General features: G+C 39.5%; 1 protein-coding gene across 1 annotated transcript in view; it reads left to right on the top strand.

Annotated features, from left to right (window-relative positions):
- LMBRD1 (LMBR1 domain containing 1) overlaps positions 1-12,098 on the top strand; it is a 233,313-nt gene that overhangs the window by 175,679 nt on the left and 45,536 nt on the right. The window contains exon 14 of the mRNA XM_006263155.3: positions 10,530-10,608. Coding sequence (XP_006263217.1) covers positions 10,530-10,608 — 79 coding nt within the window. The remainder of the gene's footprint in view (positions 1-10,529; positions 10,609-12,098) is intronic.

Genomic DNA, 12,098 nt, shown 5'->3' with positions numbered 1-12,098 from the left:
ACTGTTCAGTCTTAAGTCAGTTTTTAAAATACAGCATGCTAAGTAGACAGCAGACCAACTCTTGATTATTTTTGTTTCTATTTGGAAGCACCTGCAGTTATAGCAGGTGGCCAGGAGAAGCTTTTCTGTGTTGCCGCTTTTGCTGTTTCACTCAGCACAGAGTTATTCCCACAGCCCCATGTTGCTTAACTGGGGGGGGAGAGGGAGGCAGAGGAGGCTAGCACTTCCCAGAGTGAAGGCTAAAGGGGTGCCTGCTCCAGAACAGAGTGTGTTTGTCTTAAGTCCTGCAAAACTGAGGGGCATGGACCATCACTCTTGCATTTGCTAACAATGCAATAAAAAAGGTAGGCCACTAACTACCTTGGCTTCGTGGAATATTTGACATTTTTAGTGGAATTGGTTGACGTTTGACTGACTGACCAATCCTAGCTCAAAAGGATATTGAACTTCTTAAGAGACCTGACTGAGGAGCACACTTGGCCAGGTCTTCTCCAAGAAGTATTTGAAAATTGGGGAAGCTTCAGAAGACTAAAAACTCATGTTATGCCAGTACTTGTAAAATGTTAACAAGGTGACAGTGTCATATACCCCACAATTAGGAATTGTGGGGGTGTTCAAAGAACATTATTCATAAATGGTTCCCTTAACTGGATTTACTGATGTAATGTGTAGTTGAAGGGTAATACTGATAGTAAATTGCTTAGATTTACTATATAGTGATGTGTAGTCCTTATGGATAGATAATTCTAGAGACTATTTTAAACTTTATTTTCATATTTGTGTCAATTACAGTATTTGATAGAATGTGTTTTTATTTTCAGAGTACAGTTGAGATTTGGGTAATAGATGATAAGATTTGTACCTACATGGAGCAAAGCCTAGATGGCTTAGGAAGGGTAAATGCTAAGATTTTATATCTGTAATGGCTATGCAGATGAGCCTGCCAGGTGATCAGATGAATTTTGGACTCCAGATTATCCTCTTGAGCAATGATAGCTTCCCTTTCAATAGGAAGGTATGGGAAGTGTTAAGAGTAAATAGTCTTCTGTCAAAATAGTATCTGATTAGAAATAAAAGACTATACTAATCTTCAGATCAAAGAATCTTTGTGGATATAGGGATGTAAATTACTTTCTAGTTATAATTGGAAAGAAACCTGTCTTACCAAACAGAGATGCCGCTGGGGCAGGAAGCTAGCTGCATAGTATAAGCTCCCCAAGAATCCAGTAAAAATATAAATGGGTAGATAAGTTATTTGAGATGCCATGGTAGTAATTCTCAGTGCTGGTGCCAGGAGGTCCTTTTGAGGGTGCCACCCAATATTAGGAATGCAAACACTTATACACGATTCACAAAATAAACCTAGAGATTACAGATGGGAATCTGTAATTTCAAAAATGTTCTGACCTGTTCTCAACTTTCTAAGTTCTTTGCAACAAGGAATTGCTCTACTGTTCTATACTCAAGAACAAAAAAAGAGAGAGTAAAAGCTAAGAGCTGGCATTTTCTGACAGGTAACACCTTGTTTAGACTTGAGATGCCTTGAGTCTAACAAGGCTGAGAATCGCTGGTCTAAGGATCCCTGGGTGTAGGGAGGATGATCCTCTCTCAGCCAGTTTAGCTGAGAAGTACAGGCTGACAGGTCTTTTGGGGAACTCTGACAGGGGGTCAGAAGTAAAGTCTATACTTTCAGCAGAGATGCAGTGGTAAGATCAAATATTCCTGTAGCTGTTTTTTCCTGTTTCTCCATTCTCAACATGAGGTAATTCATAAGAGAACCTATTTTTTTGTAAAACATCCTTGATTTTTTTTTTGTATGATTTTGGAGCATTTGTCAAATTTGGGCTGGTCCTTCCCTATGGGATGGAGGGAACAACATAATTTCATCACACAAGCTAGGTAAAAGGTGCGATTTACTTAGCTGGCAAAATCACCACTGTTTAGAGCTGCTGAGCCCTTGGCAAGAGAAGCTGAGATGCCCTGAGCCAAGGAATTGAACCTTTTGAAGCACCTCAGCCTATTCTCAGTAAGCCAAATCGTAGACAGCGGAGGGGCTTAAGGCTGAAGGTGCAAGTGCACCCCAGTATGTCCCATGGGTAACCATGAGCTTATCAGCTAGGCAACACTCCCAAATGAAGTAGTGGAGCAGCTGATGCAGGACTTGATTAATCAGGAATTAAAGGATAGTAATACTGTTCATGCAGCTCCATGTGGGCTTATGGGAGATATCTTTCAATGCACGTATATATTTTAATCTGTTTTTAACTCTGGTTGCTTTGTGATACTAGAGCATGCTAGGTATGTAAACTCTGTGCACATACTTTGTTGCTTAAAGCAGTGCACAACCAATCAAGCATACTGTTGAATCGAAACCCCCCCCCCCCCCAGCTGATTTGGTGGTTTAGTCGAGGGTTGGCCAACCTGCAACATGGGTGTCATGTGCCATGGGCAGCCTTTGCGTGTGCTACACAGCAGATTGGGGAGGGAACACACAGTTCAGTGGCAGATAAGGTAAAAAGCAAAGCAGTAAATTGAGCAGGGAGTACAGGAAAGGAAACAGAGCAACAAATCAGACATGAAGCACTCTGCTGGAAGCAGAAAGCATGTGAAGGAGATATGACTGTGGCATTTAGGGAGGGTTAGGGCTAATTTGTGCCATATGTCCTGAAAAGGTTGGCCCCATAGATTTAGTCAGGATGGCAGGGATATTAACCTTCCCTTCCCTTCCTTCCTCCCCCCAATTTATCTGTTGGAACCCAGCCAGCAGGGAGAAATGAGCTGAATGATAACAGGCCTGTGCACAGAGTTTAGTGAAAGTGACAACAGGAAATGAAAAGAGGTGAGGGTACTAGCAGGATTTTGCAGTTGGGTTAAGATAAGTGATCATGAGTATTTTGGGGAAGACCAGTTTGGTAGGATTGAGGATAGTAAGAAGCAGCCAGGAGTACATATGGAGCCTGGTAGGGAAAGATGGGTTTTGTATATGCAGTGTGAATATGGAGCTTTGCAGAGAAGTCTGCTTAGAGAGAGCTGGATGAACCCATCACCTACCTACTCTGTAGCTCTAAGTTCCCCCTAACCAGCTTGGATTTGAGTGGGGGTTGTTGTTGGTTTTGTTTTTGTGTTTTGTTTTTTGTTTTTTTGAGTCTGGTCTTCAAAAAGGGGGCATGGGGTTAGTATGCTATTCATTGTTCTTAGCAAGGCCCTAGTGTCTGGAGAGAAGAGCACTGCTTGCCAAGCTCGCAGGAGCTGAAATCTGCAGACTACACTCTGCATGCACATTCTCTCTTTGGCAATCTGTTTCTCCAGGTTTCATTTTCAATTTCCAGCCTTAGGAGGTAGTGTGAAAAACTAAGCTGACTTTTATTTTATTATGCTACATCCTGTGAGTTTGAAGTTGTTCCACTTTGCATATATTAGAGGACTTGAGAGACCTCAGTTGCAGAATACCCAAAAGTCTACTGGCTAGTGTTCTCTTCTGGGTTGTAAGCCACCCTGGTCAAAGTTTCCTGCTCCAAAATGAGTAAGGTTTGGAATTTGAAACCCCCTTTCATAGTTCCCTAACAATAGCCATGAAGGGAAGCAGAGAAGAACAAGTGGTGCCTGAGCATTCCAGTGTGTATCGCTACTGGATGGCTCCTTTTTTATTAGTTTTGAATTTGCTAACTTTTCATCTCATTGAATGACATTGATTTTTGTGTTATGAAGCAGCAAAACAAACTCCTGCTATGCTTTCTCTTTTTTATCAGGGGTAGGCAACCCCCAGCACAGGTGCCAGAGTGTGGTACTCAAAAGCATTTTGCTTGGTGCACGTGCCTCGGGGTGGACAGCAGGGAAGAGGCGGGGGATGCACTACCACAACAGGCCCCTCGTGGCTCCCCCACCATCCACCCCTGGCACGCCAACATCTTATAAGTGAAGGTCGCGGGTGGTTTTTAGCACTCTGCCCAAAAGTGTTGCTGACCACTGCTCTATACAGTTTGTTTCTATATACTCATACTCTTTATTCTTTCTCTTCTTGGTCTCTTCTAATGTCTCTTCTCTTGTAGTCTCTCTCCATTATATGAGTTTCCTTGGCAACTTGCATATAACTGGCAAATTGTTTTGTCGCCTTTTCATTTTAACCTCACAATAAAAAGCAAGGACAAGAAAGGCAATGAGCTCTCCAAATGCCTCATAAGTAGATGGAGGAAATTTTAAAAAATATAAAAATTTGTATTAAAATATGTGAATAGCTTCTCTACCTTGGTGTGTATAATTCAAGTTATGGAAAAGTTGAATAACAGTACTGGTGGAAATTTGAGAAACCCTGAAAGGAAGTTGAGGAAAGGGTCTGTAGAACGTATAGGAAAAAGCTATGTACTGGCAAAAGGAATTTTACTATTTTATTTTTCCCCCATCTAGTTCAGATCTTCAGATGCTTTGGCATGTGAAAGCTTTCCAATTTTTTCATGTCTTTGAAAAAATTTGAGGTTCCATCGTACAAGCTTTACCCCTCATTTAAATTGAACCTAGAGGCAAAACTAAATTGTATTTCCCACCTTTAGGTACAGTTGGCCTTTTATTTTTTTTATTTCTAGTATTCCTTACAAATTTTGAAAATTGTAGTAATGCTTGTTCAGTTTTTAAATTGTTTTTAGAAACTGGTTTATATAAAATAGGGATGCAATCTTCATTTCTCATTTTATTTTATTTATTGTGTTCATGTTTCCCTGCTTTTAATATTTGATTATCTTTGGCAAATTCAAGTTGAGCTGTGAATAATCCTATTGAGAGAAATATTTTGGAAACAAATGTGTCAAGTGTTTAGCAAGTTTTTTGTGTCTATGGTTGGCGGTAGTGGTGGTTTTCAAGTTTTTGGGTTTTTTTATTTTACTTTTACAATTATATTTTCAGAAACTTAAAAACAAGAGCATTTTTCAAGTAGAGCTATTCACTCCATACAATGTTTTCCTTTCTAGTCGGATGAAAAGGAAGAAGGCGTTTCCTATTTTGTTGTGGTACAAGTCATTGGATTTGCCTAAAACTTGTGATAGAGGGAGGAATTGAACCCACATTTAATTGCCAAACTTTTTTGAAAATTCATGGAGAATCTGAGAGGCCCAAGAAGATGGGAGATAACTAAATGTCGAACAAAGCTTAAAGGGAAAGTGTATTTTTCTGATGATTTGCTATTCAATCTGTTATCAATACCTAGTTTAAGAAAGATGCACAGTGGGGAAGGTAAAAAATAACAGAACTGAGCAAAATCTTGATTAGCCTTTGTGGGCTACTTCTCTCAAAACTGAAAGGTGCCTTTTTGTTACAGCTTCATTTGTTGAAATAGGAGTCTACTACCTGCCTAATCTCTGCCATCTTCCTTGACTTCCCTTTGGTTGTTAGTCACCATGTTACTGTCACAACCCAAGGGTGTGACTTTTGTTTGTGCGCGCTTCGGCACTGCTAAATTATTTCCCGCCACTTGTAGCTTTCTTTGCAGGGTGCATTTCTTAGTTGCAAAAAGAGAAATGCACGCTGCAGGGAGTTCCCGCCATTCGTATTCAAATTTGTGTCCCGCTATTGGCCAGTTCTAAATTATTCCCACGTGGCGGCTAGCGATTGGCTTGCTAGCCGTATAAGAGGCTTGAGCAGTTTCCGCCCGAGTTGGAGGACTCCACAACCATCTGGAGGAGGAGAACTTCACATCTCGTGAAGATCTCTAAGCGCTGCGGAGCCTATCGGACCCAGTGTATACCTTGAGAAGGCTATAGGGGTCTGATCAGCCTCTCCCCGTCGCTGCCTGATCCCTCGACATACCCTTCCCTGCGCGCAAGTTCCACGGAGCCTAGCAAACTTCGTGAGTGAATCCAGAGCTCTGTCCGGGTTCGAGTCCTGCAGGTTTATCTTCCCGTTGCCAAAAACCCATTGCGACGTACTCTCGTGTTTTGCATCTTCCCGTTACCGAAAACCGCCTGCGACGTACTCTCGTACCCTGCAGGTTCGAGTTTTGTTTTTGGTTTTGTTTTTGTTTTGTAACTGCAACTCAAGCAAGTTTTCCTGCCTACACCGCGACCATCTTCGGTGCAAGTAAAATCTTAAATCAACCGCTAAGCGTCCGTGCCTAATTCTAGCGTGCTGCCTGTCTTCCCCTCCCCCCCCCCCCCCCGAGGGCCTCGGACTGCTCCTGGCCTGCACAGTTACATCAATAGATTTACTCTCCTCCCTTACCTAAAAATGAATTGCTTGCTTTCAGTTTCATTACTTTATATACTTAAAGCTGTTTTTAATTTGTTATATAAATTTTAATATAATATTAAAAACCTGTTTACAGTAAGTATATACAGTATTATATAAAACACCCCCCCACCCGCTTATGTGCTACATAAGCTTATGTTTAACTGCAACTTACACATTTCAGTTTCCTGAACCACTTGATTAGTCTTCATTTTGGCATTATAAGATCTTCAGAGCAACAACCTCCTATTCTATGATCCTAAGTCCAGTGATATGAACAAAAAATGTTTCTCTTCCAACTTTTTATTTCTTTATTGATCCTTTTGACAAGTGGTGAAGGAAAGGAAATGTACATATGATTTTACTGCTGAAAAGCTTTCAATGCTGTTTTTCTAAATGAAGACTAAATTCGTATTACTCAAGTAGAGATGTATAAATATCCTTGAGCAGACTGGAGAAGACAGACTAAAAGACTACACAATTTAAAAAAAAGTCTAAAGATGGACCTTGTGGAACACTAGTTTGTTTTCTTGAATCCTGTAATGAACTGAAAATCCAGTTCTAGACTGGGGTATGTTTTCAAAGGAGCAGTAAAAACACAGAGCATGTAACAGCCATGTTACTTGGGAGCACCCCCTGTGCAGCTGTGAAAATATGGTAGATCAGTAACTGCTGTAACCATTACTCCTACATGTTTCTGTGTTGCATCTTTAACTTTGTGGTGTTCAGGGTTAAATTTTATTTTTGCAAGCTTTTAAGTGATACAGGTAAGAGGAGAGCCTCTGTTGGTTAGAGTAACAGTTAGTGAGGATTCTGCAGCAGAAGCTAGCCCTGAACTTTTCTTGAATCAGTTGCAAGGAAATAATTTTACTGCAGAAGCAGCTTGCAGTTTATTAGGCTGCAGTTGTCTGGTGTTCTACTGCACACTGAACAACAAGCTAGAATCTTCCTAATACAGTCAAGATGATCTCTGTTTCCTAATGTGTTAATGGAGGAGAACTTTTTTTAGTGAGGAAACTTAAGATTGGGGTGACATTTCCATGTGAAAATGCTTTATTTTTTTTAAGCAGAATGCATAAGTTTGTGGAACACAGAAAAACAATTATGATTGAACAAAAGTAAAAAAAAAAAAAAATCAACACCTGGTGTTAGAACACTAAAACCTACACGTTCAGGAAAATTTGTATGGAAAAGGGGTAGTGTCCTTGCAGACTTAGCTCGGGAAGGGCATGTGTATATGGGAATCAATGAGGAAGAAAAATCAAATGAAAGGGATATTGAAGGTGGAATTATTAATGGGCCAGGTACAGTGATTGGGATATAATGTGTATAGGGTGATTGTTTTTTTGATGATGATGATGATGACAATAATTATTGTTAGCTGGTGAAGGATGTCGCACTTCTGGTGAGTACTAGCAAGAACTGCAGAAGTGGGTTTTAGTAACTGATGAAAGAGGATGGTGGCAAAGGCAGAACCAAGTTCTCCTCTCTTGTCTTTACCTTCTAGCGCTGTGTGCGTGCATGTGTGTGCAGCTCATGGTAAATGCATTTTTAAAAGGGATTTGAAAGGGAGAATTGAATGCCTTTGCAAATATTTGGGAGGAGCCCCTCAAATGTGAACATTTTTAATTAGTTGGCAGTGGAGGCTGGCATTATGGACTGCTGATATAGAAATTCAGCATCTCAATACTGAATAAAAGATGCTTGGAAACGAGGGGTAAGCCCTAAGTGATGGTTAAAGTGAAGACAAGTAGGTTGCTATAATGTAGCTGTGATGTCTAACCTATGGCTTGCCTTTGAGGCCTTCTTGTGTTTGTAGCAACAGAAAAATAATGTTTTTTTTAATCAGTTGACAGAGTGAGGTATGATTTTTTCCCTCAATTCTCTTATTGCAATAATGTATCATTTGTTGATTATTGTTTGTTGCCTTTTGGGTTAGCAAAAGTCTAGAATTCCTGGAATAATAAATAAGGCAGGCAGCGGAGGAATGCATAAAAAGTGGTGCAATTTTCTTAGCTTATTGGGAAAATTTGGGAGATTCAAGTCAAAAGATGTTCTAGTTACAGGCCTGATGGACAGGATGCTTATAGTGGCCAGTGATCAAGAAAGGAGGTGTTAAGGAGCATTTAGGGATGGCAGAGAGCATTATCTTTGTTAGGCATGTTCAGATTTTGTTGGCTGCTGTCACCAAGCAATTATTTCAGGGTTGGGGGGCAGGGGGAGGAGGGCGGAGTGGAGAATGTCTGTACTAAGCCTCAGCCAAATCATGTCTTGGTTAGATAACATGTATAGAAGAGCAGGGGGTGTCATAAGTCTGAGTCCCTGTGAGAACTGGAGGCAAGAGATGGAGTATGCACCCAAAGAACATGCTGACTAAAGTCTTAAAGCATATAACAGCTGGAGAGAATGCTCAGGCTGTAGTTGGTTTCATTGAATCATCTGATTTGGTGATGCCTTCGCACAGTCTGTAAAGGGCTTACTGCATCACTTACGAAGCCCAGAACAAAACAGCACCTCTTGGTGAAATTATGGCATTCCCAGTAACCAGAAGCCATGCTCACTTTAGCTATAAAAGCCAATCCAGATACTCAAATAGTGGTGAAAATGCTAGGGTAATTGGATATTTGTTCTGGAAATAGGTAAATTTAAGTTGATTCAAAAAATACAAAACATTTTGATCCGGGGGGTGGGGTGGGGAAGGGGAATAAATTGAAACATTTTAGTGGGTAAAAGACAAGTTGGTGTCAAGAACCAGTGTGACATCAGTAAGCAGCAATTTAGATGTGTCTGAGATGTAGTGTGGCACTGGAAAGAACTAATGCAATTTTATGCTATATACAGAGAGGCATCAGAAGATTTATTGATCTGGTGCCTCCAGAGCTGGAATATTGCAATTGGTTTTGGGTATCTTTATTATCGGTAAAATATTGACAAATAAGAGCAAATTAATAGAAAAGCAATAAGTCATCAGTGAAGCACAAATATTGGTTGTCAAGAAAAAAACTATTTGTTTAGCTTAACTAATGAATAGTTTTCTTGGGAGGGCCAGCAAATATTTGCAAAAAGTAAATGGCAAATGGAGAAGAAAAATTTCAAGGATTAAAAATAACTAATCCCAAATTAAGTAGAGGTTGTCTAATTAGAAAAAAAATGTGAGATGAGATTTTTCTTAATCTGTGGGATATTCACCAGGGGCATTAGTGAAGTTTTGTTGTTGTGAGTTATTTTTGTCTTTTCAGCAGATCCAAATGCTAAAAGTGTGAAAATAAATAAATTGTGCATTGTTCTCCTTCCTTTATTCCTGCTCCCCATCTCCATCCCCCCCCCTTTTTCTCCTTTCCCCCACACCAAACAAATGGGATGAAATGTTAAGTGTATAGTTTTTAACAAGAAAGGTTCTATAATAATCAGTAGACCATAAATAATAATGAAGTGTTAGATAGCTTTGAATTATATTGGCAAGGACCTCTGCTCTAATGTAGTGCAGCATTTTTTTTTTGTTGTTTTTTAATGAAGTTCAAAGATTATAAGTTTAAGCATCTCAAAGGACTGAGCCTGAAATGTAGTAATCTTTCATAGTAAATATTTTTATTTTTATGCATCAGTGCTTTTATTACTATAAATTTGTATTGGTTGCATAGTTTGCTTAAGTTCTGTATTGCACATACCATTGATTCACGGTTCTGTTAAGTAGCAGATGTGATTCCTGAAAGGTCTGTTCAGTGTGTAGAGCTGAATTTAAGCTCCCAAGTCTTTATGTAGGCCCCTTCCTTCAAAAAGAAAAAGGCCTGACTGAGGTGTATGTTATCAACAGTTCTGAGAGGGAGGGAAAAAAAATTGTGCTCAGATGATACAGATTGAGGAAACTACCTTCAGGTATCTGGTTTAGAAAAATTTGCAGTCCATCGCGTGATCAGTATTCTTTAGTTAATGCAACTGTACTTTTTTCCCCATTTCTGTTCATATACCATCTTAACTTTTTTTTAATCAACTAAAGTAACATGAAACAACATTTTGGAGCAGTTTTATATGAAGATATTAATTTGCAACACTTAATGTGTATCTTTGGTATCATTTTATAATAATTTACTATGACATGAACAGATTACATGGGTACTGTAAAAATAATGTTTTCTTATCTTGTTCCTAGAAAAGGAAAACCTTATAAAGTGAAATGTAATGCATATCAAATAATAACCGGATCAAGATAAAATAATTGGCTCTTGGAGAACTGTGCTTTAGGAATTATCACAGGGAATAGTCTGCATATTGGTATAAAATATTCTTCTCTAATATTGTCTTTATTCTTTATGCAGAGTAACATGACTGTTGATGGCCATCTGGGAAACATTACAACATACATGCCTAAAGTCTGTGATGCAGCTGCCCCTGAAGGTAAGACATTACCTTGCATGCTGTATCAATGCAAGACCTGTTATATTATACTTGGGTGAAGAAAGCAGTGAAATTATCATTTTTCTGAAAAACAGCATTCTGGGCATCTTCTCAAGCTGCTTTAGTATACTGGTTTGCAATAAGTTTACTTTCTGAAGGTAGAAATATAGCCAAGATAGCAGTTTGAGTTCCCATTTGTAGAACATTTCTTCTTCAGTCAGACTTGAAATCCTGTAGCGCAGCTTGCTATATAGCTAAAGTACCTAACTTGCAGATCTCGGCCTACTTTTAATATGTACATATTAACAATACCCTTTAATCTTGAAACCTGAAATTTACTTACTATTTCAGCAACTGAATGTTTGTGTAAGCAAATAGCAGCTAGTAATACAAAATTTATGCTATTAAATTCTGTACCATCCATTTTATTACACAATTCAGGATTGCCTGATTGCATGGTGTTCCAGTCAAAATTGTAATCTAACTTTGAAAAGCATAGCTATAGGTCTACACAATGAGTCAGAAAAACACTAGAATTATGCACAATAGAAAAATCTGTTCTCTTCAAACATTATCCTAGGTTATAGTAGCTGTAAACTGTTTTGAGGATTTTTTCCATGCCTTCTCCCTACCCCCACCTTCCACTACCTTTTGGGTTTTTAAATTTCTGCAAGTCTTTGCAATTAATTTCTCAACTTCATCAAAATTGGCAAAAACAGACTTATGGCCATTTAAAAATGTTACGTAGTCCTAAGCTCGCAGAAAGAAACACTGAAGCCTTACCCCAATTTTGGCAGACCTTTCTGTAGTTATGTCATAATCTGACTAGAAAAATTGACCAATTTTAGAATTTTCTGGAGATATCTTTTCCCACTAGCCACAGAAACATTTTCTTTCACAAAGAGTAGAGGTAGGTGTGGCAGACTACGGGTTTTATGGATATTCCCATTAACTGTTCAAGTAGTTAACTTAATTGTGCAATGTGTTAACTTCATTAGTCTGTGCACAGAGAATGAAGGATTAAATGCCAGGGCCGACTGTTTGTGGAGGTCGAGACCAGATGGACCTTTAGAGGACCATACAGTAGCAAACCAGCCACACACTGTATATAATATGGTATGTTTGGCTTGTTTGTATGGCACCATAGTTTGCATGTGTAGCATCTTCATGTCCATGCTGAAAATCGGCTGATTGTCAGCATTGGCATTGGGATGGGGACAGCCCTGGTTCTGATGTGGAACATGGGATGCTAAGAAGCAGATTGCAGGGTTCTGCAGTGTACACTTGTCTTAGACTTTCACTGTGCCCCAGGATCAAGCAGAGGTTCTGCTATCCCAGGGCCTAGATAGGGGCCTAGGGGTTTGTAGGTACTAGGCCAGGAGAGTCATAGGTTTCATAGACGTTGGGGCTGGAAGGGACCTTGAAGATCATTAAGTCCTGCCCCTGGGGCAGGGGGCTGGAAGTCAGCTAGGGTCAAAGGATCCCAGCAA

The sequence above is a fragment of the Alligator mississippiensis genome, chromosome 1 (genome assembly GCF_030867095.1).
Source record: "Alligator mississippiensis isolate rAllMis1 chromosome 1, rAllMis1, whole genome shotgun sequence".
In the NCBI taxonomy this organism is placed as follows: domain Eukaryota; kingdom Metazoa; phylum Chordata; order Crocodylia; family Alligatoridae; genus Alligator; species Alligator mississippiensis.
This window is presented reverse-complemented; position numbering and strand designations above follow the sequence as displayed.